The sequence below is a fragment of the Sminthopsis crassicaudata genome, chromosome 6 (genome assembly GCF_048593235.1).
Source record: "Sminthopsis crassicaudata isolate SCR6 chromosome 6, ASM4859323v1, whole genome shotgun sequence".
Classification (NCBI taxonomy): domain Eukaryota; kingdom Metazoa; phylum Chordata; class Mammalia; order Dasyuromorphia; family Dasyuridae; genus Sminthopsis; species Sminthopsis crassicaudata.
In genome coordinates, this window is record NC_133622.1 from 210,683,513 (window position 1) to 210,710,836 (window position 27,324).

Here is a 27,324-nt window from a genome sequence, read left to right on the forward strand (position 1 = left end):
TCTAATTAATGGATTCCAATGAAAAGTAATCTTAGTGAAGCATTTATGCCATGATCATTTTGGGTTTTTGGAGGAAACTAACCAACAAAAATATAAAGTGATGTGCCAAAAACAAGCCATTTTTGGGTGGCAAAATTGAGCAGCAGAATTCAGTATTTGCTTTATGTTCTGAGGAGTCAATTTTTTTCATTCTCTCTCATGTCACCAGATCATGTAAGTTTCTTGAGAGTAGGGATTGTTTTATACTTTGTATTTTCATCTCCAAAGCTTGGCACATAGTAGGTCATTAATAAATGCTTGTTAATTGATTGATTTATGAGCAGGATTTTAATGAATATTAATGAAAAGAAATCCTTGCAAATCATCTGTGTCAAGATCATTTTATTCTTTTGGGAAATCATGAATTTTGTTTTGAAAAATTGGTATTGTGATCATTTTGCTCTTTTGAGAGTTGGGGGAAAAGAAAATTAATTGAAGACTTGTGAGGTGCCAGGCACTAAGGCAAAAAATGACCCCTGCCTTTAATAAGTGTACATTCTAATGGGGGGGGGGAATAAATATAAATATCTAGTAACATAAAAAAATTATAGGGAAAAGATAAAGGTAATCTAAACAGGGAAGATACATAGCTGGGAAGACCAGGAAAAATCTTCTGCAGAAATTTCCTGTGGATTATAGAAGAAGAAAGAAGAAAGGAGAAGAAGAGGAAGAGGAGGAAGAAGAGGAGGAAGAGGATTCTTTAACTTCTTACACATCTCAGAAATGAACTCTTGAACCATAATAAGGAACCAAATTACAGATATGTAGATGTTCAGTTTTCTCAAACAACATTTTTCAAAACAGCATAGTACTTGACACCTGGTGCTGCTGCTGCTGCTGCTGCTCCTCCTCCTCCTCCTCTTCTTCTCCTTCTTCTTCTTCTCCTTCTTCTTCTTCTTCTCCTTCTTCTTCTTCTTCTCCTTCTTCTTCTCCTCCTCCTCCTCTTCTTCTCCTTCTTCTTCTTCTTCTTCTTCTCCTTCTCCTCCTCCTCCTCCTCTTCTTCTTCTCCTGCTTCTTCTCCTTCTCCTTCTTCTTCTCCTTTCTCTTTTCTCCTTTCTTTTTCTTCTTTCTTCTTCTATAAGCAGATGGCATCAAAGAAAATGTAAAATAAAAACATTACAAAAGTAATGAAAATTCCTTTTTTCATTTACATTATAAGAAGTCCCGTAAAAGATATTTTAATACCGTCAAGTCAAAAATCAAACACTCTACCCCAATTGGCCAGAGAAACTTACAAATCTAAGTGGATTTACATTTTCAGAAGCTGTCACTTGGATAGCCCCTGTGTTAAAATTCATAATGACATTTCAGTTCAAACAATGACATATGTCAGGACTGAGTCACTTCTTTTAAAAAAAAAAAAGTCGCATTAAAAATATTTGTAAAAATTCTCATATGGGAATAACATTCTCGATCAGGAATTATCTGCATGGAGTTTTAGACATAAGTTGGAGTTTTGGGGTGATATTGGTAAAAAAAAAGGAAACCTTCAGGACTTCTCTGCTGTCTCTTCCCAAGTGCTCAAGACTAAATGCTGGAAAATATGCACTGTATTATGCTCATAATGCCCTAAATTTCCTAGTGAGGCTCAGTGAGAGGTGAGGGCAGCTACCTTAGCCAGGGTGATGTCTAAAGCCCCTTCAGCCATGCCTTTTGATTGCCCCCTTGCCCCCACCATTCTTTTTCGCTCAATTGCATCTTGTCCCCATAGACAAAACTGAGAATAGTCTGGTCCCTCATTTTCCTAGCTTAGCAACGTCTTTGTAATACACCCCAGAGGGAATCTTACTGTTGTTCTTGAGCAAGCCAGGCGGGGCACAGACTCAGAGACCTAATTTACTTCTGTTGCAGCCTTTTCTTCCTGCCTCTTGTGAACCAAATAATTGAGTCTGGCTTCCAGGTCAGCTGAATTCTTTACTAGCAAGGACACTGTGATAGAAGGAAAGCAGAAATGCTGAGGGAAGGCTATCTGGGCCATGAATATTTCTAATCATTGACTCCTTACTGGCTTAAAAGTAATTACACAGCAGCCAGGGCCAGCTGATTACTTGGCTGGTTTCTGGTCTTTCCTGCCTGGAGCAGAGTTGTGTTTTAGCCAGAGAGGGAGAAGGAGAGATAGAGGGAGAGGAAGAAAGAGGAAGAGGAAGAGGAAAAAGGAGAGAAACATAGACACACAGAGAGAGACAGAAATAGATAGAAAGGGACTGCTTTGGGTCTAATTTAGAAGAAAGACTTCAATTCTAGCTCTTGAAAAGAATTTTTTCAAAGAGAAAAAATAAAGCAATAAATCCGGATAGAATTTCTGAAGAGCACACCGTCCTAGCAAACAGTGGGATAAAAAGCAGGATGGTGCACCCTAAAAAGGTATGTGACTTGTTGGCTACTCTATGGAAGTCTATGTCTTTACTAGAGCACGGTAGGTTTTCACTTTGACTGCCAATGTTCCCATTCAGTTTTTGCCACCTGAGCAAAAACAAACAAACAAAATTATAGCTGCTTGGATGGAATAGAGCTGAATAGGACTTGAATGTTACAGGGAAATACATCAAAAATTTCTTGACTGACAAAAACTATTGTTAAGTTGGATATGACTGTGGTTAAAATCTGATTACCAGATAATGGAACTGGGAAAGCCATTCTAACTTTGGACTTTCTCTCAAAAGGCAGTTAGTTTCTCAATAGCACAGCATCCTTTTGTATGTGGACTATTAGTAAGGTTTTTATTTTTAATAACTGCAAGTGGCCAAGGTTTTCTATATATATATATATATGTATATATATATGTTTATATATATATGTATATATATATATATATATATATATATTTTTTTTTTTTTTTTTTTTTAGTTAGAGTTGGAGGAGGGTTGGACTAGAAAATACAAAGATTCCTTGTTTGCCAAATTTTAGAATTAACCTGAGATTCTATTTTTCCAGGCTTGTCATTTAAAAAATAAGTGTTTGGGAAATGAAACATGCTTGAATCATTAACATCAGCTTCTAAGTAGAGAAACATTCAGAAAGAAAAGCTGTTTCAAAATGTTTTCTATACTAGAATACTGAAGGGGTTCTCCTAAACGAGCTGCAAAAATGTCAGCTCCTTCTTGGCTCACCCTAACTTTTTGTTGTTGTTCATTTGGGTTTTTTGGCATTTCAAATACTCTCCTTTCCTTTCCTCCCTGGAATAAAAAAACAAGGAGCAGCTACTTGTCTTTCATAAAAGCCAGCTTCCTTTTTAAGAATTTAGCAGTTTTGTTAGAATACTTTGTCTACTTGTCCTTCCCTCACCCCAGTGTACCATCCCAACCATCTAGCTTCCAAAAAGTACAGACTTAACAAAGAGCTACTTTCAGATTTGTTCAGAAACTAATTTGACTTGGCAATAAACCTGGATAATGAGTGGGATCCCATGCCATATAATAAGGATGTAAAGAATTACTTACATCACTGTGAAAGTTTAATTGTTGAGAAATGTGGGGTATGGAAAACTGTATGAAGTTTGCAGGTTTTTCCTCACTGAATGCCATTTTTATTGGTCTCTCTGTTTAATACTGTATATTCACACACATATATTTATATTTGTATAAACATGGGGTGTTATATGTACAGAACTCATCAATCTTTAGATCTATGATCATGCTATAGGGTTTCATTACAAATTAGATATATACTAGAAGGCAACAAGTTAATTCTTCCTTCTCTCTTCTTCATGTTATTGACAAAGGGATATCATATTATGATCATCTAAAGTCATGGAAGTACATGCAATTTGTATTACTTTTTAAGAATATATTGAACTCTGAACTTTCAAAACATGGTGAGCAATATTCTTGTTCATCCAGTTTCACTGGGATTTCCAAAACTGTGTCATCCTACTTGGACAAGCAAGAACACTTTTATTATTAGGGCTAGAAGTCAAAAAGTTGTGATGAATGTCTTTTTCTGTCAGTTCAGTTTGCATTAGATTTCAAAGCTCTTTCATGGATAGTTTCTATTGTGTGGATACAGGATGTAGTTTTTCGTAGCTAAAGTTCTTTTGTTATAGGTACAGTGACCTCAGATTTCTGGCCTATAAACTTGAGTGACTATTAGAACTTGTTTAACAGGTAACCACCAATTTGGAATCACTTAGTTATAAATAGAATAATGTTCTGATCTGAAACACTGAAAAAATTGTTTTGTTTTGTTTTGTTTTTTTTTCAAAATATTACTTTGCCCTCAGATGGTACTAAAATGCAAGGAAGGGGGAAAGGAAAGAAGAAATATTAGAAAAAGAGACAGAATGGGGTGACAACTAGAACTCTGAACTGGTCAGAAAACATCAGTTCAAATCCTCATAAATACATAAATATACATCTATGTGTATGCATACTTTTGGGCATGTGTGCAGCCCACATATGGGGTATCTTCATATGGTGTATCTTTGCAAGCTTCAAGGCATTATATGAATTGTGGTTGTTTTTAATTATTTGGTTTGGTATAATTAGAACAAGATCTATAAAATGCTGGCTCTTAAGTATGAGGTACCCAAACTCTCTCTGCCAAAAACAAAAGGAGGAGAAAACTAACTGATTTTTGGAGTCAGAAGACCTGGATTTTAGCCTTAGCTCTGACTTGTTAATTTTGTGACTTTGGGCAAGCTAGTTAACCTGTCTATACCTCAGTTTCTCCATATGTAAGTGGACAGTATTATTTGGACTCAATCTCAAGATTTTTTATAAGGATGGCACTTTGCAAACCATAAGCTATAGGCTATAGGTATGCATGTGTGTGTATGTGTGTGTGTGCATATACATATATGTGTGTGTGCATTGTATATATATACACACACGCACACACACATACATCTATATGTATGTATATGTATATTGTATTTTTGCATCTGCATGTATGTATAAGCTATAGGGATAAGCATATATATGTGTGGGTATAGATATGCATCTTATATATGTGTAGCTATGGGTATGTATATAAGTGTACATATATATGTGTGCACATATGCATGTAGATATATATATATATATATAGCTATAAGTGTGTATATAAGCATCACTGTATATATATATATATATACATTATGTGCATATGTGTATATGAATATAATATGTAATTATAGGTGTGTATGTTTATGTGCATATGCAGTATGTAGCTATAGGTGTATATGCATATGTCCATATGTACATGTGTGCATGTATGTGTGCATGCATAGGTGTAGCTATAGGTGTGTATGAGCGTGTGTGTATGTGTGCATATTTACATATAAAGTTATATATTTATTTTTATATGTATATATGTGCATATTCATGTACATATCTAGTTATAGGTGTGTATATAAGTGTGTGTATAAAACATGTATGTGTGTGTGTATGAAGTTCAGAGAAGGGAGAATTCTCTTGTCTGCTAGTGTTCGTCAAGTTTATAATGAAATCCAACAGCACAGTCATAGGATCTTAAAACTAGAAATTGAAGGGGGGGTTTACAAAACCTATGAAAGCTGACTACATGGATGTAAACATGTACACAGGTGAATGCACACAACAGATGTAGGAAGTATGGATACACATGTAGTTGAGCTCCCGGTCCTCTGTTCTGACCGTCACCTGCTCCTGCCCGCACTGAGAACCTATCCCTTCTTCAGGGAGACTATTGTCTCTGGGAAAGCACTGTAGAAAAGACTGGGTTAGCTGAGCATTCTTGTGCCAGTTCTGTGCTGAGGCTCCAGCGCCAGTTAAAGAATCGGGGAAAGGATAATGAGTAAATCATTCAGTAGCTTGGCAGTGCAACAAAGAACTAACAAAGCAAACATTATGGGGCTCCCAACTCCTCATTAAACTCCGGCACTAATTATTTATTTCCTAGAGGAGAAGGAAACTACAACTTAAAGGCTCTAATACTCATTCTCTGGATCAGCTGCTAACTTTACGTACGTGTCAACACCTTGCACAGTCCCCCAGGGCCTCACACACTGTTTCCAGCAGGTACTTAATAAATGTTTGTTTGCCTAGTTTGATCTGGAGCCTCTGAGGCACCCCCTATGACATGGAGGGGCTGTTGTCACTTGCCTTGCCAACCCAGATCCCGCCAAACAGGGGATATTCAGCACTTCTGGAAAACTGGTCATCACAACCCGGAGGCTTTCTGAGGTTTCTTTCTTATCATCCCTGCACTATTTGAGGAATTAGCTCTCTCTTGGTTGCTTGTGAGGGATATTCAAATGAATGTTTTTTATTGAAATATGAAGTTTTCGTTGAAATTTAGATATTTATTGAAAAAGAGAACTTTGGGGCAACTAGATGGCACAGTGGATAGAGCACTGGTCTTAGAGTTAGGAGAATCTGAGTTCAAATCTAGCCTCAGACACTTAACACTTACTGGCTGTGTTGACCTTGCACAAGTCACTTAACCCTAATAACCCTGTAAAAAGGGAAGGAAGGAAGGAAGGAAGGAAGGAAGGAAGGAAGGAAGGAAGGAAGGAAGGAAGGAAGGAAGGAAGGAAGGAAGGAAGGAAGGAAGGAAGGAAGGAAGGAAGGAAGGAAGGAAGGAAGGGAGGGAAGGAAGGAGGGAGGTGAAGGAGGGAGGGAAGGAGGGAGGAAGAAAGGAAGGGAGGAAGGGAAGGAAGGAAGGAAAGGAAGGGAGGAAGGGAAGGAAGGAAGAAAAGGAAGGAAGGAAAGGAAGGAAGGAAGGAAGGAAGGAAGGAAGGAAGGAAGGAAGGAAGGAAGGAAGGAAGGAAGGAAGGAAGGAGGAAGAAGGGAGGAAGGAAGGGAGAAGAAAGGGAGGGAGGGAAGGAAAGGAAAGGAAAAAAGGACAGGAAAGGAAAGGAAGAATTTTGCACAAACTCAATTATTATAGAAAGTGGTTGATAATATGTGGCATCCTAAAATCTCAAAGGTCATACAATCCACACAAAGGCCACATTGTTTACTGTACAAATCTCTTCTATGACTTCTCCAATAATTTATTGTCTGTTTGCCTCCAGTGGCCTCAAAGGAATGGACATATTTCAAGTGCCATAACATATGTCCAGTGGAAGGCAGCATTTTACAGTAGAAAACAGTTATGAAACTTGGGTTCAAATCTTAATTCTGCCATGACCTAAGTGACTTTGGGCATAGGGGAGTTTGTAGAACTCCTCATAATTTCCCAAAATAGATATCATTTTAAAAATGTCAGTTTACTTTATCATACTTCCTTCTACTAGGCCCTAAATTCAAACACAAGCTTTTAAGTAGACATTAGAAAGGAAAATCAGGCTTGCTATATTTGACCATGTCCTTGGGGAGGCTGTGCGGCACAACGGGAACCGCATTTGCTTTGGTGACGGAAGAGCTGAAGTGAAATCCCAGCTTCTATCGCTCACACACTCACTCACTACCTGGATAACCATAGGCAAGTCACTTAACTAACAAACTAACATGGGCTTCAGCTCTTTCATTTGTCAAATGAAAAATAAACCGGACTAGCCTGTCTCTAATGTTCTTTGTAGCTCTGAGTCTACGCTCGTATCCTCAGCCCTTTGTTCTGTTAAAAAGGCAAAGGAGTCCGATTTATCATGGCTTTTCTCCTTCCCTACCCCCATCTCCCCAGATAAAGGCAGGTCAGAATTCCCATCAGCAATTGACAAGCCAAGTCAGCACATTCGCCCGCATCTGCCCTGAGCCCTTCCAGTTTTGTCAGTGATCATTTTGGGATAAAATCACATTTCACATGGTTGTTATCATGGCTGGGTTGCTGAAGCGTGTCTCGGCATTCCATTTCTGGAATGCTCACTGGCTCTGGGCTCAGCCCTTAATGTGAAGCGAGAGTTTTGCGCCTCATCTGTACGCCTGAGTCTTTGTAACTGCAAATCTGGGAATGTTTTTTCCTGATATTCTCCATAATAAGAAATATAACTTAGGGAAATAAAAACCGAATTTGCTTTGTTTGACAAAACTTCTTACTTTGAAAATTCTTTATTGGGGGGTGGGGCTGCTATTCAGGGTTTATAAAACTCTAAGTCAACTTCCTGTTAGGCTGGGACAAATCTGTGTGTGGGGTTCAGAGCTTCCTCCTAATTCTCCCGAAGACATTCCTGTTCTAAGAGTCAGTCCCCCTCACCCATAGACTGCACTTTGCAATTGTCACCAGATTTCTTTTCCTCATCCTCTCACATCACGGGGGCATCTCAGGTCTGTGCTTCTCCCGGACTTCGGCAACACATTTGTCCACACTGCAGGAAAGAATAGACTAAAGTGAAGAAAAAGTGACCCTATTTAATGCCATCTTCCAAAAGAAGATTATGCTGAATCGTATTTATGACTAAATCCACATATCACTGGAACCCCCAAGAAAAATAAGTCCATCACCAAGTTGTTTTGTCTGCATGACCACAAACAATTGGTTTGGGACCGGTTTGGACCAAGTAACCGGTTGTTTCGGCATGGCACAGATGCAGCCTACATCTGTCTATGGTTAACGATGATAATTAATGTCCCCAAAGAGGGACAAACATCAGGCATCTGAGGTCTTCAGGCATGCTGCTAGGGAGGCAACCCAAAATAAGGACTCACGGGGCTGCAGGATTTTCAAGCTGAAAAGGACCTTAGAAATCATCTTGTCTAACATTAGAATTTTACAGATAAACAGAATGACAAAGAGATACTGTTTTCCCCAGGTCGCACAGGCAGCAAGTAGCATAAGCAACATTAGAATTTAGGCTTTCTAGGTTCAAATCCAGTCCCTTCCAAGAAAACATCTGTCCTCAATATACCACCTCCCTACCAGCCCTTCACCAAACTGAGTAGATCTCATTATTTGTGATTGCTTTAGTAGAATTCTTCTTTGGGGAGAGTTAGAGGGTGTCTCCAAAGTCTCATAATTCTCATCAGAAGCTTCATGAATATGCACACACACACACACACACACACACACACACACACACACACACACACAAAGGGTTAATAGTAGAGTTGACATAAAAGAAGCCCAAAGATTTGAGAGATTAATGATGCTAAAAGTAAATGGGCAATAGATAGCGAAGCAGGCCTAGTATCAGGAAGGCTCATTTTCCTGAGTTCAAATTTGGCCTCAGACACTAACTAGCTGTGTGACCCTAGGCAAGTTACTTAGCCCAATTTGCCCAATTTCTTCATCTGTAAAATAAACTGAAGAATTAGCAACCTACTTTAATACCTTTGCCAAGAAAACCCCAAATGAGCCAAATGGCTCAAAGAGTTAGACCAATCGAAAAACAACTAGACATAACCAAATCGTATATAACTTGGGAAGACTACAAGGAAGCAGCCATTCCCTTTACTGTAGGCTGTTTGGTCAGAAACTCTTGAAACTCCATAATTTGTAAACTATGTAAGCTCCTTTTGCAATTATCTTTTGCAAAATGGCCTGGTAAATCTCCTGGTAGATTAGGTTTCTAACTCTGTTGCTGAAATGTTTTTGGGTGATTGTAAAGGAAGCCATTTCCTCCTTCCAAGCTGTGGTGACTTTCTCTGTTTGTTATCAGTACAAAAATCATACATTTCCTTCTTTTAGCTTACAGAGTTTTTCATCAGAACAATTCTGAGGTACACACATGTTCATTTTGCAGATGAGCAAACTGAGACTTGGAATGGCTAAACAACTAACCTAAGGTTACACAGCAGATGTCAGAACTAGGATTCACACCCAGATTTCTTCCCATTTTGAGCCACTGTTCTTTATGTTGTATTCCTCTTCCACTCTTAGAATAAATGAATGAGGTCCTCATGATTAATTGTCACAAAATGAGATACATTTGTAAAGCACTTAGCACACTATCTGGAGCATAGTAGGTGTTTAATAAATGCTTGGGATACCTTTCTTCTTGAGAGTATCATAAACACTTACATTACTTATAAAGGTTGGAAAGATGTGTTTCTATAAGGAGATTATTTAAAAATTCTTAATTTAAAATTCCCTGTTAATTTTTTTGTTTTTCAGGGTCCTTAGAGATCAATTAGTGCAAAACTTTCTTTAATTTTTTTTATTCCCTCCCTTTTTTTTACTGACCCCACTCTTAAAAACCCTAAAGTAAAACTAACAAAACATATGGGCTATCACATCCAACACCTTCATTTTATAGTTAAATTTTACTGAGGGGTAAAGCAGATAAATGACTTGTCCAGGGTCACACAGCTAGTGTCTGAGGCTAGATCTGAATTCAGGTCTCCCATTTTCCAAGCACAGTGCTCTATCCGCTGCACTACATAGATGCTAGTATACAACCATAGACCCTCATTTCTCTATAGAGAAAGAAAGCTATATGTTTCCTTCTTTCTTCTCTTTTAACCAAATTTTAAAAATTCAATTTACTTGCTTTTTAGTATTGTTTTCAATTACGTTAATAGGACCATTGTGCAGATAGTTCTTTTGGTACTTTCTTCCTTCTGCATTACTTCTTCCTGTTTTCTGAATTCCTCATGTTCTTGTGATACCACACTGTTCCATTGCATTCATATTACCACGTTTTATTATATTCACATATACCACATATTCTCCATTTAGTGGGTAGCTAGCTACTTCCCAATTTTTGTAGGCCAGAAAAGGGGCTACTATGGATATCTTGTTATAAGCAGATCCTTTTTTCCCTTTAATTAACTTTTCTGGTTCTATAGCATGTTTGTCAGGAATAAATGCTCCAAGTCAAAGGATACAGGGATTTCCCCCCCTAACACCTCTAAATTGTTTTCAGGATTGGTTGTAACAATTCATATCCCCACCAAAATTATATTTGCATACCCGTCTTTCCACATTTCTTCAAAAACTGATTGTTTCAACTTTAAGCATCTTGGCCATGAAGTTGTTTTAACTTACATTTTCTTATTGGTAATTGGGCCTTTTTTCTTAAACCCTGATTTTGCAAGGAAAAATTAAGTCATAAAAAGGTTAAGTCATTTACCCAAAATTGCACATGCAGAAGAACCATGATTGAAAGCCAGATTTTCTGATTCTGTTTATACTGACACTTGACACTGTTTATAATATTACTTCAAACTGTTGATATGCATAATAGGCTACAGTTTATCAGATACTGTTAGTCCTAGAAAATATTCCATTTGGTCTAGAATACCTGAAATGAACTAAATTGAATTTGATTAAATCACCAAAGTCCTTACACTTATGTTATCCTTAGTGACTCCAACAAATACCTTTGGGACAATATTTCACATCACTTTCCTCTCCTTAAAAAGTACTTTATGACAAATGCTTCTCTTTTGGGGGGCCTTGGAACATCTGCTTTTTTGTTTAGAGAGTTTCATGCTTCTGGATAAAATGAGTTTCAGAATTATTGCTCTAGAAATTTCTGTGTATCTTTGTATAGTCTGATTTTCCGATATGCTAATTCCTGTCAATTTCATGGTTATTATCAATAAAGTAACTGCTTATTTTATTCTCTCGTTGATAAAAAAAAAAGGGGGTTCTATATTGACCGGAAAATCATTATTCATCCTATGCTCCATGCCCAGTATTGGACTTTATTATATCCGTTGTTAAAGAAACAGCTTGAGCAAGTTCAGGTAGTTTCACTACTAGGTTGACTGAAAAATTGGTCCAGAGAAACTCTCACAGAATCACGTCCTAAATCACATCTGTTTGCTTGTTTGTGTTGTTAAGAGACTATGTCCACAACAGCCAAACTCTGGATTAAAGGGCTAACGCCTTCAATTCTATTTTCCTACTCGCGTCGGTGATCCTTTGAGTCACTAGAGTATTCTTAGGTTGTAATCTGAGTCCAGACAGCAGAGAGCCCTTTGGCAGTGTAGCTTTTCCCCCAGCAGAGCATGAGAGAGATACTTGGTGGCCCCAGTCGTCCCTGTGGGCATACGCAACAAGACCATGCACGTCTGGCTTCTGAGTACAGAGTTTGCATCATCTCTCTTTCCTTTTGAAGGTACATGACTGATGGTGGACTGGGGCTCTATACTCGGCGACTGAACCGGCTGCCTGATGGAATGGCCGTGGTGCGGGAGACGTTACAACGGAACACTTCCCTGGGCCTCGTAGATGCTGACAGGTAAGCAAGCTCCTAAGCTAGACACCTATCGATTGGTCTGTGTGGTTCTGATGTATGAAGATGCTGGAAGACGCTTTCTCTTGTTTTCAAGAAACTCTAAGTACAATGAGAGAGATAAGACAGAAACAAGAACAAAAAGACATGAGAAAGAAGATTGTAAACTGATTCAAGTTCTGGTCATGCTTTAAAAAATGGAGGAATGGGAACCACTGAGAGGGTTGTTACCTGACTGAGGATGAGGCTATGGCTATGTCTCCCAATGTAAGAAATGGTAACGTTGGAGCAAAAATCAATAATGGAGAAAAGAAATCTACTTTGTGGAAGGCCTTTGTCAAAGAGCAGTAAGGAAATATTTTCATTCCCTGAAAAATGTTTCTGTTTTTACTTGTTTTGGGTAAATAAAACTTTAGATTAGGATCCACTTAAATTAGATAGATTAGAGCCACTTAAAGTGAATGTGAATAGTTCCAATCTTGCTAGTTGAATTGTTGGCTGTCCTTGTGGCCTTGTCACTTTAATCCAGCACATGGAATATGTTTCACTTCCTCTCTTGTTAACAGCTTTCTAGGTATCACTTTGAAAAGAAACCTCAGGGATTACTCTTTGGTGTATTGCTGAGATCTGTGGGGAAAAAAACCAAATCTCAAGGTGCTTGGTAGGATGGTGTTAGCAACCTTGGCTTGCTCTGAGCCCAGATCCCACACCTGTGAATCCTGCTCTTTGTAAGCAATTCTAGGGCTTCTGATTTGCATGAGATATTTAATTCTAGTAGATTTATGTGTTTTTTAGGATGCTTGCAACCTTTCTATAAAAGTAATCCCTTCTTTCATTGCTACTATCTTTTTGTTGGATCTTCTGAATACTTTCTCCACTTGATGTGAAACAACTAATTCTAGGTGGTAGCTCTGCAACCCACCTGTAAATAGACTCCAGATTCAAAATTCTAATGTGTCAAGATAATGGTGCATACGGCGAATACCACAATTCTGTTGGGTAAAACTATAGACCAAGGTGCAACTTCTAATGTCTTCTTACAACAACCAGATACTTTGGTGCTCAGAATCCTTTGGTTTCATGGACATAGTAGGGCGCAGTAACCAGTGAATAAATCCTGAAGTCATCCTCAGAATGGATACCGAGGCAAGAGGATTAGCCTTTCTTAAAGAAACTTTGGGGGGGGGGGGAAGGGGAGGCTGTGTGGAGGGAGTCTGCATGGAGAGGGGGAAAGAGTACACCTAAAGTTGATGGGATTTTTAAGTCTAGTAAGAAAAAAAAAATCTAAGAGATAAAAACTTCAGATTATGATCCTAGAGCTATGAAAGATGGATTAATGTATTATCTTGATATTAGCAGAGGAAAGACAGTATTTGAACAATCCCTAGAAATATGCTTTCTTAGGTGATATCCTGTCCAAAAAACTCACTGAGAATAAAGTACTAACAGGATTAAGCCAGGACAGACCAGAATAGAACCTGGCTTAATTGTTAAAATACCCTCAATGGAGCTTTCTCCATGTGCTAATTTATTTTGTTTACTTATGTTTTCCTATAAATGTGTGGATGGATAGAAAACCTTATTAGCTAGAACATAGGTCTTACAATGTACATTTCCCCCTGCAGCTGTCAAGGAAATCTGAAGTAGACAGTTTAATTTAATGCTTGATTGCTGGGCTAATAGAATTATTACAGATCACAGCTGGGCTTATTTAGGTATTCTGGGATGGAAGATTTTGTCAGAATGGAGATTGTGTTTGCAATTGCATTTCATCTCTGAGTCACTTTAAAGTATACAAATGGTCCATTTTAGATTCCGTTATTATTTTTTGTTTGTTTTGTTCCGGTCCAGAATATGATTTATTGCTATAAAGAGCTCTTATTAAGGAGATTTTCTTTATTCATAAGGGCCAGCAAGTTTATAGTTTTACAGCTGGGGTGCTTAACCATTTTTAGGTCTTGGATTTCTGGCAATCTGCTGAAATTTATCTCTTCTCAAAATAAATTTTTTGTAGTTCTTAATTAAAGGAAATGCTAATTTTCAATGAGTAGCTAATGAAAATAAAGGAGCAAAAGGAGGACTTACACCCAGGTTTCCTTACTTTGAGTCAGATTCTCTATCTATTATAGCCCTGCTATATCTCCCATTGCTTTATAAAATAGAATATATGGATGAAAAAACTACTTTCATGCTCCTAAAGTTGGCTAGCAAATAGGGCCAGCTTTAAACCAGACATTTTGTGATTATTTGACATTTCTGACACTTAATTAGTACAGAGGGTTTTTTTTTGTTTGTTTGTTTTTGTTTGTTTTTGTCTGTTGTGAATTGTGATTTAGGGCAGAAGTTGACATAATTATATTTGAGCATGTTGATGAGCTTTACTTTTTGTAATCTCTAAATTTTTTTTTTTTTTTTTTTGAGGCTGAGGTTAAGTGACTTGCCCAGGGTCACACAGCCAGGAAGTGTTAAGTGTCCAGAGACCAGATTTGAACTCGGGTCCTCCTGAATTCAAGGCTGGTGCTCTATGCACTGCGCCACCTAGCTACCTCCTAAAATTATTTTTAACATAGCATAATCTGTATAATAATTTGTAGCCCTGAATGATGGGGGAATGTGTTCATAGGAAGTGTTCATATAAATATTAAAATAATTTAGTAATATTAATAATCAAAGATATACATATATGTATATGTATATTAAATATATGTTTAATGGAAAAGACATAACAAACCAAAACATTCCTAGAATTTTTCTTTTGTTTGATCAGAGCAATCAGGATTACAGTGACTTGCTCAGGTTCACACAGCTAGTTAGTATCTAAGACTAGATTTGAACTTAGGTCCACCTGACTCCTGGGTGAGTGCTGTAACCACTCTGCCACCTAGTTGCCCTCTAGAATTCTTAAAAAAAAAAAAAAAAAGGATGAATACTAAAATTTTCATTACAGAATTTAGAAATGGATAAGTTATGCTAACTATCTAGGAGACTATGGACAAGTCCCCTTCCCAACCTGAACTTCAATGTCATCATCTGTAAAATCAGGTAGTTGGACTTGATGTTCTAGTAGATCCCTTAGGCTCTAAATCTGTCACTCTATGACTCGAGCAAGTATCTTGTATTAGACACAGATTTCTAAGGTTCCTTCTAGCTCCTAATCCTGTGACTCATTTAGGGGTCTAAAAGATGCTCATAAAACCCAATTTTTTTCAATTTATGAAGGAGGAAGCTGAAGCTCAGAGAGATTCCACGGATCAAATCTCAGTCCACTCACCTTAAATCCAGTAATCTCTTAGTCAATTTTCATATTAAAAAAAAAAAAAACCTAAACTAAAACGTCAACTCATTAAAGTTCCACAAGAAATAGTTTATAGTTTCTGGAAATAAATAAATGAAGGAAATTTGGGGAAAAAATGAGAGAGTAATTGATATGAAGTCTAGGGAAATGTAGATAAAGGACCAGGAAAATCATTAAGAATGCTAACTGCTTCAGAGAGAAGTCTCTCTATTTGTGGATAGAAAGAAAATGAATGAAATCTCTTAATGGATGAATGTTCAAATGAAAGCCTCTTAGTGATTGTGACTTCAGTGTAACCAGTGAGTCATTGGGGTAATTAGGTAAAAATGATAGGAATATCTAACTTAGATAAATTTAAGGCAGGAATCATGGCTTTGAATGGTTATTCCATCTCACCAAACTTTCAGTTAACATTTGAAAGATAATATGTAAAGATAATGGCTTCAAAATGACCAACCTTTCTCCCCGTTTATCTCCTTTACATGCTTTCCCAAATTAAGATGATGACTAGCGATCCCAACCACCTAGGATGGGTTGAAGCAAAATGCAAAAAGAAACAAATGAATTCATCATCCTTCTGATGAACTCATCTGAAACAAGCAGAATTCTTTCAAGTGGCAGACACCAGATAAGAGATCCAGTGGGGAATCTTGGCAGGAATTCTCTGAACTGGCACCGTGAAAGACTGAAATATTTCAATCAGGCAATGAGTCTAGGAACAGGTGGTGAATGACCTACCTACCCAACCTTAACCCAGGTTTGTGCTCTTGAATTCCAAAAACTTCCTGTTGCTGAAAACTGATTTGAGGAAGTTTCTTCCCTTACTTCCTTTTTGTATTGTACTTGTTATCATTGATTCTTTTTCATCCTGGTGATTGGCACTCCATAATAATAAGTTGAGAACTTAGGAATGGTCCTATTATTCTGGGTTAGACTGTTCATCCATCAGTAAATATTTATTAGTAAGTGCCAGCACTGTGCTAAGAGGTAGGAATACAAGGAAAGACGAAATAGCCTCCAGGAGATCACCACATAAAAATAAATATGTGCAAATAAGCTATTTAGAGCATAAATAGGACATAATTGTTAGAAGAAAGAGATGAGGATTAAGAGGGACTGAGAAAAGCTTCCTGTAGAAGATGGGATTTTATCTGGGACTTGAAGAAAGCCAGGAAAGCTGGGAGGCAAGAAAGAAGATATTTCTAAGCACAGAGACAGCCAGAGAAGATTCTCAGGGCCAAGACATGGAGTGCCTTGTTCAAGAACCAGCAAGTAGGCTTGTGTTAGTGGATCAAAGAATTTGGTGGGGAGTGTAAGGTGTAAAAAAGACTGGAAATGTAGGATGGGGAACATTTGTTCTGCAGGTGATAGGGAGCCAGTGTTATTATTGAAGGAGTGACATAGTCAAATCTGTGATTTAGGGAAATCACCTTGAGATCTTAATGAAAGTTCAACTCAAGAGGGGAGAGATTTGTGACACAAAGACCAAGTCCAGACATGAGACGATAAGCACCCGCATCAGAGGGATGACAATGTCTGACGGAAAAAGAATATGTATTTGAGAGATCCCACAAAAGTGAAATCAATGGCAACCACTTGAATATAGAAGGTGAGACAGTGAGGAATCAAAACATGATATCTAGATTGTAACTGGGAAGATGGTGATACCCTTGATAGTGATAGCAAAGGTTGGAAGGAAGATGGTTTAGAGGGAAAGAAGATGAGTTTAATTTTGACTGTGTTGAACTTAAGATGTTCCACTAGGCACTAGATTAGTTCCAGATGTCTAAAAGGTGGTGGGAGATGCAAATATGAAGATCAGCAGAGAGCTTGGAGAGTAGATAAATAAATATGAGAAATCACCACTATAGAGATGATAATTAAAGAAGAGAAGAGGACCCAAGAGAGGGTCCTGTGGGACACCCATGGATAGTGGGCATGACCTGGATGAAGATACAATAAAGAAAACCGAGTAGCCAGCCAGGAAGACATCCAGGTGAGAGTGGTGTCCCAAACACTTGGGAGAACTGAGTGAGCAGAAGTGTCAAAGTTTGCAGAAAGATCAAGAAGGAGGAGAATTGAGGATAGGCCTTTGGATTTGGCATTTAAGAAATCATTGGTAACTTTGGAGAGAGATCAGTAGAGAATGATTTACATATGGCAGAGAGAGAATATCATTAATACTATACTAGTATTATGAGTTGACATACTAACTCTTCTCCAGACAATTTAAAATATTTATTTAACGTTTGAAAACCATTTTTGGTTTGGCTACTAAAAACATGTAATCCAATGAAGCTTTCCCAAAAAACTGTTGAATGGGTTGGGGTAGGGGGGGAGAAAGTGGGGGAGAGCAAGCCGTTGTGAACTGTGATATCAGTACTTTCCCAAAAAGGACATTTAGATGGCACAGTGGATAGAGAGCCCGGCCTAAAGTTGAGAAGACTCATTTCTACGTGAATTTAAATCTCAGCTCAGAAATTTATTAACTGTGTGTCCCCGGGCAAGCAACTTAACCCTGTTTGCTTCAATTTCTCATCTATAAAATGAACTCAAGAAAGAAATGGCAAACCACTGTAGTATCTTAGCCAACAAAAGACCAAAGGAATCATGGAGAGGCAGACACGACTGAAAGAACTGAATGAAAAACAGTATTTTCCCGAGAAGGCTTGCCAGAAGGAGAATTATTTCTGCTACTCATCCCTACTTTCTTTCTGCTTGAATTTTTGACATTTTGTGTTTTGAACCGTCCAATGTGATGATTCTAAATTAGAACTACAAACTGCATTGCAGGACTTAACTCTTGCATTATCTTGAAATTTTTCAAAATTCTTTAGATTTTGAGCTGGGAGTGTCTTTAGGAGATTCAAGTTCAACCTCCTTTATAGGTAAAGAAACATTCACAGAGAAGGAAAGTGATGTATTCAATATTATAAAGATATTAGCTGGAGCTCTTATTGTTCCCAAATTCTTGCTTTTTCCTTTTATCATGCTGCCTCCTGTGGTTCATCATTGCCACAACCCTTTGTGATAGGCAACTGCCACAGGTAATATTATCCACATTTTATGGATAAGGGACCTGAAAAACAGACAGATTAAGTGACTCCACAACTTGTGAAGGTCCCAGGTGGCACATGAAAAGCAGAGTCTCCTGCCTCCAGGCCCGCCAGATTAGCCATTGGATTACACTGACTATAAATGGCATTTCAGGAAGCTTGGTGAATGTAAGAAAAGTAGCTCCTCTCAAAAAGTTCAGGGGGATTTCTCTTCTAAGCTGAGAAGCATTTCAGGGGAGCATTCTTGAGGGCCTCTGCCTTTCAGACCCTCACCTGCTCCAAGCTTCCTTAATTGGACATCCTAGGATCACCGCTACATGGCTCCAGCTCTCACTGAGTTCAGTTAAATCAATACAAAGGTTTTTAGTTTCTCTTATATGCAGAGGAGCTGAAAGACTATGCTTAGAGTGTATCCTACATATACTGACAGTATAAATGACAGGAGAAACAAAAATTATACATTTAAAGCTATAAGGGGCCTAGTCTAATTATTTTATAGAAAGCACTGCTTCTAAATTCACAAGATCCAAGTTCATTCCTGGTTTTTATTTCACTACCTGAGTGATCTTGTTCAAGTCAGTTCTCTAGGACTCAGTTTCTTCATCTGTTACATAAGGGGATTAGACTCCAGGTGCCTTTGAGTTCTAGATTCATGATCCTAGGTTCCCATGAAGCTGGAGTCCCAAGAGATTCAGGCACTTAGCCATGGTAGCATTAAGTTGGTATTCAGAACTTCCCACTTTCTATTAGGACAAGAGTAGCCATCCTTATTCACTGATAATGTGTCACTGAATGTGACTCATGCCTGAATCAGTCATCGGTGGAACTCAATCCAGAGCTATTCATCAGAGGGGACAAATAGCTCCTCTTTATCCCCTACCTATGGTTTGGGAAGCTCCATTCTATTGGCAAAAGGGAAGTGACTCAAAAAGCATAGAAGAAGTGACCCTACCAGATCTTTTGGTTTAGTCAATGGGTCTATGATCCATTAGAATCATAGATCATAAGGTGGAAGGGACAGCAAGTCATCATGTCTCATTCTCTCTTCTTTAAGGTGAGGAGACTAAGATCTAGGAAGGCTAAAATCTGTCCCGTGCAACACAAAGTAGTAAGCTTCAGAAGTAGAATTTGGGTCTAGGTCCTTTGACTCCAGAATCATTGTCCTATCCACTGAAACACACTACTAGTATAGATTGAGGCCCATGTACAACTTGGTTTTCACTATTATCTGTGCCCCCACGAATCCTATCTGTTCAAAGGACTAGAATTTAAAAATAACAGGACAGACCAAGCTGTAGCTATTGATGTAGTGCTTTTTTTTTTAATCCACAAGACAAATAAAATAGAAATAGAAGCATGATTTTTTAATCTCAAAGTAAAATATTACCTTTTCTTGTAATTATTTCTATTTAAAATTTATTTGCATAGCTAGGAGAAATTGTAGTAAAATTATTTTAAAAATTTGTGTCAGTTGACATGCCTAGTCCTTCCCCTTCCCTTCCTTCCTTCCCTTCCTCCCCTTCTTCTCTCTCTCCCTTCCTCTCTTCCTCCCTCCATACCTCTCTTCCTTTGTCTTCTTTCCTTCCCTTCCTTCCCTTCCCTTCCTTCCTTCCTTCCTTCCTCCCTCCATTTCTCCCTTCCTTTTTCTTCTTTCCTTCCTTCCTTCCTTCCTTCCTCTCTCCATTTCTCCCTTCCTTTTTCTTCCTTCCTTCCTCTCTTCCTCCCTCCATTTCTCCCTTCCTTTTTCTTCCTTCCTTCCTTCCTCTCCTTCCTTCCCTCCTTCCTTCCTTCTTTCCTTCTTTTCCTTTCTTCTTTCCTTCCTTTGCTTCCTTCCAATTTTTCCTCCTTCCTTCCTTTCTTCCTTCATTTCTCCTTCCATCTGTTGATTCCTTCTCTCATTTTTTCCACCACAGAGACAAAGCAAATGGATTCTCCCCTGATTAAGCACCCTACATTGCCTTATGCTGCAGTTTTGCAGCTGTCCAGAAGTTGTTTCATATTTGCTTCATTTAACCTAGCTACACATATTAGAAGCAGACTTTTACTATAACATTTTTTTTTTATACCACTATCACTCTTCTCACCTAAGAATGATCTCACTGCTGTCATTCATCACTGAATGCAACTTCCCTTGATCTCCTGGATCTTTCCCTCTTCCTAGGAGTTGCTTTACTTTTCTCCCTCCCCCAGCCTCGTCCTCTCTTTCATTTCCCCTCATCCTATGTCTTAAATCTTCCAGTAATCTCCATGCCCACCTCTGGGCATTGCTTTTCCCTGAGAATGTCATTTGGCTCTGAAGATGGTCATTACAATAGTGACCACTTTGGTGGGAAGTGATGAGATTTTCTTGTATGTGTATGTGTATTTGTGTATGTGTCTTCCTGTTGCTGCCTTTCTCTTTCTGTCTTTGTCTCTGTCTTTGTCTCTCTGTGTCTCTCTTTTTCTTTCTCTTTGTCTCCAAATCAGTCTCTGCCTCTTCCTCTCCAGTCCCTCTGTCTCTCCTCCTTCCCATCTTCTCCCTCCCCTCTCTCTGTCTCTCTCTGTCTCAGTGTCTCTGTCTTTGTCTCTTTTTGTTTCTGATTGGGTCTCTGTCTCTTCCTTGCCTCCTCTTCCTCTGTCTCTCCTTCTCCCCCCCTTCTCTCCCTCCTCTCTCCCACCTCTCTGTCTCTCTGTCTCTCTCTCTCTCTCTCTTCCTCTCCCTCTCCCTTTTCCTCTTCCCCTCACCTTCTCCTCCCCTTCTTTGTTTCTCTGTCTTTCCTGTCTTTTCTCTACACATTCAGGTGAAAGGGAAAGCCTCTCTCCCTTTAAAGCTCCTAGAACAGCCCTGTGTATTTAGAAGGCAAGATGCGATTGCGCTCTTCGCTAAGTCATAATTATCAGGTTAGTCTGTCCCTGGGGCCTCCTTCAGAGCAGAGCAGCAAGCTTCTTGCCCGGCCAGGTTGGGGAGCAGGCCGAGAGTCCCGGGGAGGGCCACACCTGGGTGGGCAGGAAGAGTACGGACTGGATGCCCAGCTTGGGCCAAAGAGGAATAAGGGTTCTAATTCACGAGGAGTGATTTTTCTTGCTCCAGGTTTTCTGTGGGGTTGGGGGACGATTCCCTCTGGCCTTCATCTCTGTTCTGTGAATCAGTCACTTCCTAATATTAACAGGCAGTGCCGTCAAGGGCACAGTAAGTCTGGGAGGCCTCTGGGCTGCCGGCAGTGAGTGTGGAGCCACCGTTTTAGAAATTGTAATATTTATGAACTGCAATTTCTAGTAGTTATTACCAGAGTTTAATGACATGGGATTTTTATACATTTGGCAGGAAAGAGCCTAATGGTTTAGCAGCAGAGTGACTGGGAAAGAGCAGAGGCTTGACTTGAATCACCTGCAGGGGTCTTTCTGCCATTTAGAAGCTGTGTGACCTTGGAGAGGTCATCTAGACTTATTGGGACTTGATTTCCTCTTCTGTAAAAACCCTTCAGGGTTAAGCCCCTTATTATATGACTCCTACGTGAGGCAGGCAGGACTGAGGATGTGAAACAGTTCCCCTTTTATTAAGGGGTAAGTGCCTTGGATCAGTGGGCGCCTCACCAAGCATTAGTGAGCACAACCTGATAGTGGGCTTATTTGGAGAAATTATTCTTTATCTGCAGCTTCAGAGAGAAAGCAGGATGCTGATCTGACCTGAAAACTTCGGTATTGTGTCTGTCTATGCAACATGGGTCATTTCTTTCCCTGTTAATTGTAACCTAATCAGTCCGAAACATTATCGGCCAAAACTGTTCTGTGTATCTCATCATGGAGGGAAAATAGCTGATGGCTTAAAAAAAACTAGTAGCTCTTGTTCCCTTGACAATGACACTTTAAATAACCACATAACCGCGCTGTCTGTTACCGAGATGGAAAACAATATTGGAAATCCTTCCGAGCGGCCATTCCCCTCTGATGCTGAAGTGTCGCTGGTTACAATTTAACCTTTAGATTAGGTATGCTTTGATGGCTCACGTTGCTAGTGACTAAGCAGAGTCACGGTTACAGTGTAAATACAATTTAGTCCTGCTGTCTCTTCATCTATGCGCAAAGATTTCAGTCGGGTTTGGGGGATCCGACAGAAGGGGATTTCATTGCATCTGGACCAGTATAAAATTGTAAGCAACTCGGGCTCAATTTCATTTTATTGAGCTCCGACACGTCTATTGCTGGCTCACTGGTTTGACATTTAAGATTCTGTGTGACTGTTACTAGATGTTTTGTCTGTGGATATATACAGGTACAAACTTCCCGGCTAGACTGTGAACTCATGAGGCTCTTAAGGTTTTCTCTCCCCCAGAGTGTCGTCCATGCACCCGTAAAAAATGTGTGTGATGCAAAGGACTCTGGGCTGAGTGTTAGAGAGACCTCGTTTCTGGGTCCGGCTCTGTCACTGATTAGTTCTTGTTCTTTTCTCATTTCACACTATTCATTGATCCCATGTGGGGTTGTCTTGACAAGGATATTGTAGTGGTTTGCCAGTTCCTTCTCCAGCTCATTTTTACAGATGAGGAAACTGAGGCAAATAGGATTAAGTGACATGTTCACCTAACAAGTAAATGTCTGAGGGCAAATTTGAACTCAGAAACTTCAGGTCTGGCAGCCTATCCACTGTACCTAGAGCCGCCTCACTAACTAGTTTAAGCAAGTCAATTAGCCTCAGTTTCCTTATCAGTAAAAGGAGATTTGGGCCATTTCTAAAAACTCCTCCCAGCGCTAAGTTTCATCCGTTCTGTGAGTCAGATTTTCTTATTCTTATCACTGGGGGGCAGATAGAAGGCATGACTCTTGGTCTCGCTGTTAATCAGATGAGCTAATGTATATAAAGATCAAATGAGATAATGTACATAAAGTGACTTACAAACTTTGCTATATTAGTGCAAGCATATTCCTTCTGGCCAAAGACTCCACCAGCCTTTGCTTCCCCCTGCCCCTCTCTCACCACTAGGTAAGGACAATCCTGCTCTGATCCTATGTTTGCTTTTCTGTTCAGGACCAAAGTCCTGTGTCCATTGACTGATAGACAGCTTGCGACTTATAAACTAAGTTCTCTCCCTTCAGTTTTTCTTTGCACGTACCCCTCTTTCCTAAGGGCAAGAAAATAACTTGGTTTCTCAGCCCTTGCTGTTTTTCTCAGCATACTTGCCAGAATTCTAATTCCATGAGGAATTTGAGAAGGGCTTAAAAACATTATTCTTTCTTCCAGCCTAAGAACTGGTCTTAATAGGTGACTTACTGACACATTGCTCTGAGCTAAGGATAGTGGGCAGCTAGGTGGTGCAATAACCAGGTTTGGAGTCAGGGAGACTCAGCTTCCTGAGTTCAAATCTGCCTTCAGACATTTATTAGACGTGTGACCCTGGGCAAACCTGTTTGACTCAGTTACTCTTCTGTAAAATGAGCTGGAAAAGGAAATGACAAAGCTCCCGAGTAGCCTTGCTAAGAAACCCCCAAATAGGGCAAAATGATTTACTAATAACAATAGCGAAAAAAAGCAGGTAGATTCTTCTAACTCGATATTATGATTTGAGACAAAGATGGAGTTCAGATTAGAATCCTGGGGATCCCGTATCTTCCAAAAACTTAGTATTAAAAAGAATACACTGCTGTGCACTGCTTTCAATTTTTGTTCTATCATAAGTACTTTGTGAGATTTTATAATACTTGTTTGGAGATGAAAGGAGTGCTGCCTGAATTATGCAATAAATTCCAGTGGTTCCCTATTACCTTCAGGACCAAATATAAATTTCCATTTCTTTTCTTTTTTTAATTTTATACTACTTTGTTTATTTGCTTTATATTATATTTTATTTGTTTTCTATTATACTTTGTTGCTTTATGTTATGCTTTGTTTTATGTTGCACTTTGTTTATTGTTTTACATTACATTACACTTTACTTGTTTGTTTTATAGTATACTCCTTGCTACTTGCCCATAACCATATACAGTTCTTTAAATCATAGTGTACTTTCTCTCTCTTTTTTAAAATTTCTGTTTCTCTTTTAATGATCAGTAGATAGAGTCCTGGGCATAGAATTTAGAACACCTGAGGTCAGATCTGATCTTAGATACTTAACTGACTGTGTGATCTTGATCAAGCCACATAACCCCTTATTACTTCAGTAAAATAGAGATAATAATAGTCCCTACCTCATAGGGTTGTTGTGAAGATCAAATGAGATAATACTTGAGGGAGAAATGCCTAGTATGGTACTGGCTTTTAGTAGGCACTATAAAAATGCTTACTTCCTTATCTTTCTGATTTTCTGATTCCTTACTATCTTCTACTTTGTGAACCAGTGATTGTTGCCATGTAACTTCAACATTTTGTAGATTTTCCCTAGCTGCTCTTCTCACCCCCTTGCCTGTGATTCTCTAACTCCTTGTCTCTGCATCCTAACTTACTCAGCTTCCTTCAGTCCTCAGCTCAGATCTCACCTTCCAGAAAGCCTTTCCCCAACCCTCTTAATTCTAGGGCCTTCCCTCCCCCCCAAAATTGTCTCCAGTTTCTCCTGTTATATCTCTTATTGGTAAGTAGTCTTTTTCATGTTGTCTCTCCCCATGGAATGTAATTGCCACAGAGGGCAGGGAATGTTTTTGCCTTTCTTTGCATCTTCAGAACTTAATCAGCACCTGAAACAAAATAGGCACCTAATTAATGCTTGCCCACTTGACTGGACCAATGGATAAAGCTAGATTTGGAGTTGATTTGGAGTCAGAGGACCTGAGTTCAAATCCCAGCTTTCCTACTTATTCCCGATGTGACTATGGATATAGAAATTTCCCTCTTGTTCCTCTTACAACTTGTAAACTAAGTTGCTCCCCCTCCCCATCAAAGACTCTGCTAATAGTCTCTTTTTCTGAATGTAGGCCTCCTCATTTAGGGTTGGACTAGGTCCTTACCTCTAATGATCTCCAGCTCTGAATCTATTATTCTGTGATCTTGTGGACTTAATTCAACTATCTACTGATGTGTACATTATGAAAAGTGTTCATAGTATAATAAAGGTTCAGTGGATAGACTGCCAGGTCTGAGTTCAAATGTGGTCTTAGACACTTAGTAGCTGTATGATCCTGGACAAGTCACTTACCCTGTTTGCCTTAATCCACTGGAGAAGAAAATGGCAAACTACTCCAATATTTTGCCAAGAAAACCCCATGAACAGTATTGGTAATCTAGGGGATATGGTAGGGGTGGGAAATCTTTATTCTGCCAAAAGCCATTTAGATATTTATAATATCATTTGTGAGTCCTACAAAATTATCAGCTTCAAAACTCAAGCAGTGGGAGGTTGAAGTACCCAGCTTTTAGCTCATTTATCACCTACAGTTGCCTTGGCAGGGCCAGACCAAATGATTTCATGGGCTTTATATGGCCCACGGGCCAGACATTCCCCCTTCCTGGTCTATGGGATCACAAAGAGTTGGACACAACTCAATGACGAGCAATACAAGGTGATACGATGAATAAAACACAGCACCAGAACTGGTCAGGAAGACCTTAATTCAAATTCAGCCTCAGACTATTGCTAGCTGTATGATCCTAGGCAAGTCATTTACTTCTGTTTGCCTCGGTTTCCTCATCTGTAAAATAGAAATAATAAGAGCACCTACCTCCCTAGGTTGTTGTGAAGAACAAATGAGATCATAATTATAAAGCACTTACCACAGTACCTTGCACATAGTAAGCATTGTATAAAGATTAGTTATAATCATTGAATAGAATCTTAAGCTTGGAATTAGGAAGACCTGGCTATAAAGTCAGACACGAGCTACGCCATCCCTGGGTAAGACACATAGCTTTCAATGAGCCTCAGTCTCTTTATCTATAAAATGGGAATATTAAAAGCATCTACTTCATAGCCTATCATTTCTGATGACAGAAATTTTTGTTTCTGACTTTTTATGCTCTACACCTGTTACAACAGCTTGGCATAGAAAAGACATTTAATAAATGTATGTTGGAAGAATTATTTTAAGATTCAGATTGAATAATTTCCTTTGAACGTGTAAGACATTTTTAATACACAGAAGTGCTTCATACATGTTAGCTCGGGATGTTTTTGCTCCATTGAATCAGCTCCGTAAGTTTGTCTTAGCTCTCTCAGTGGGAACAACAACCCCCAGAGGGAGGAATCCCTCTAATATTTTCTTATGGAGTCACAGGTGTTTGGATCCAGTAGCAAAACACTTGGTAGCAAATACAGGGCGCTTTTCCCCATTGGTGGGACTGCGCTGAGTAGTTTTTGTTGAGACAGGGGAGCCAGAAGCAGCTGGTGTGATTCAAGCCCAAGGTGGCAGACTTGGGAGGAGGAAGGCAGTCTGAAGAGAGATTTCTTACTTCTAGTTTCTGAGTCTGTTTTTTTAACCAGGTCATAACTGTTTGGTAGATTAGTATTTAGTATTTCAGTCTCCCTAGGAAGTGGATTCAGGCACTCAGTGATTACTTACTCAAGCTGGCCCTGCTACGGACTTAGCCAATGCTGAGCCTGGTACTTTCCAAGAAGGATGTCTGGCTTAGTGACTTTGGGGGATAATCTCATTCCCAGAGACCTTCTTCATGCAAAAAGCTGAGAGAAAATCTGGGAGGAAAGATCAGGCCTTTGCCCAAATAATCACACTAGGCTGTTGAATTCTCTATCCCTTGAAGAGGTAAGAACAAAGCCTGGACTTGTGGGCATCATGTTTCCTTCTGCTCTACTTTTTTAACCACTTCATCACCAGTAGTAAAACCTCCTATGACTCATGGGGCCTTTATAGTATAATGGGTTTCTGGTAACATCTTTTTACTTGTTTTCAATCTAGCTTTTTCTCCCTGCAGTGACCACATTTGTATTTTTCCTAAATTCTCATTAGCCCCTCTGTACTTAATAGCTTTGGGGTAATAAAAGGAAATAGACATCCGC

The 27,324-nt window shown here is 39.1% G+C and overlaps 1 protein-coding gene across 2 annotated transcripts in view; it reads left to right on the forward strand.

Moving 5' to 3' along the window:
• Positions 1-27,324, forward strand: part of NAV2 (neuron navigator 2) — a 459,603-nt gene that overhangs the window by 286,386 nt on the left and 145,893 nt on the right. For both annotated transcript variants that reach the window (XM_074273796.1, XM_074273797.1), the window contains one exon: positions 11,939-12,061. In XM_074273796.1, the coding sequence (XP_074129897.1) occupies positions 11,939-12,061 (123 nt within the window). The remainder of the gene's footprint in view (positions 1-11,938; positions 12,062-27,324) is intronic.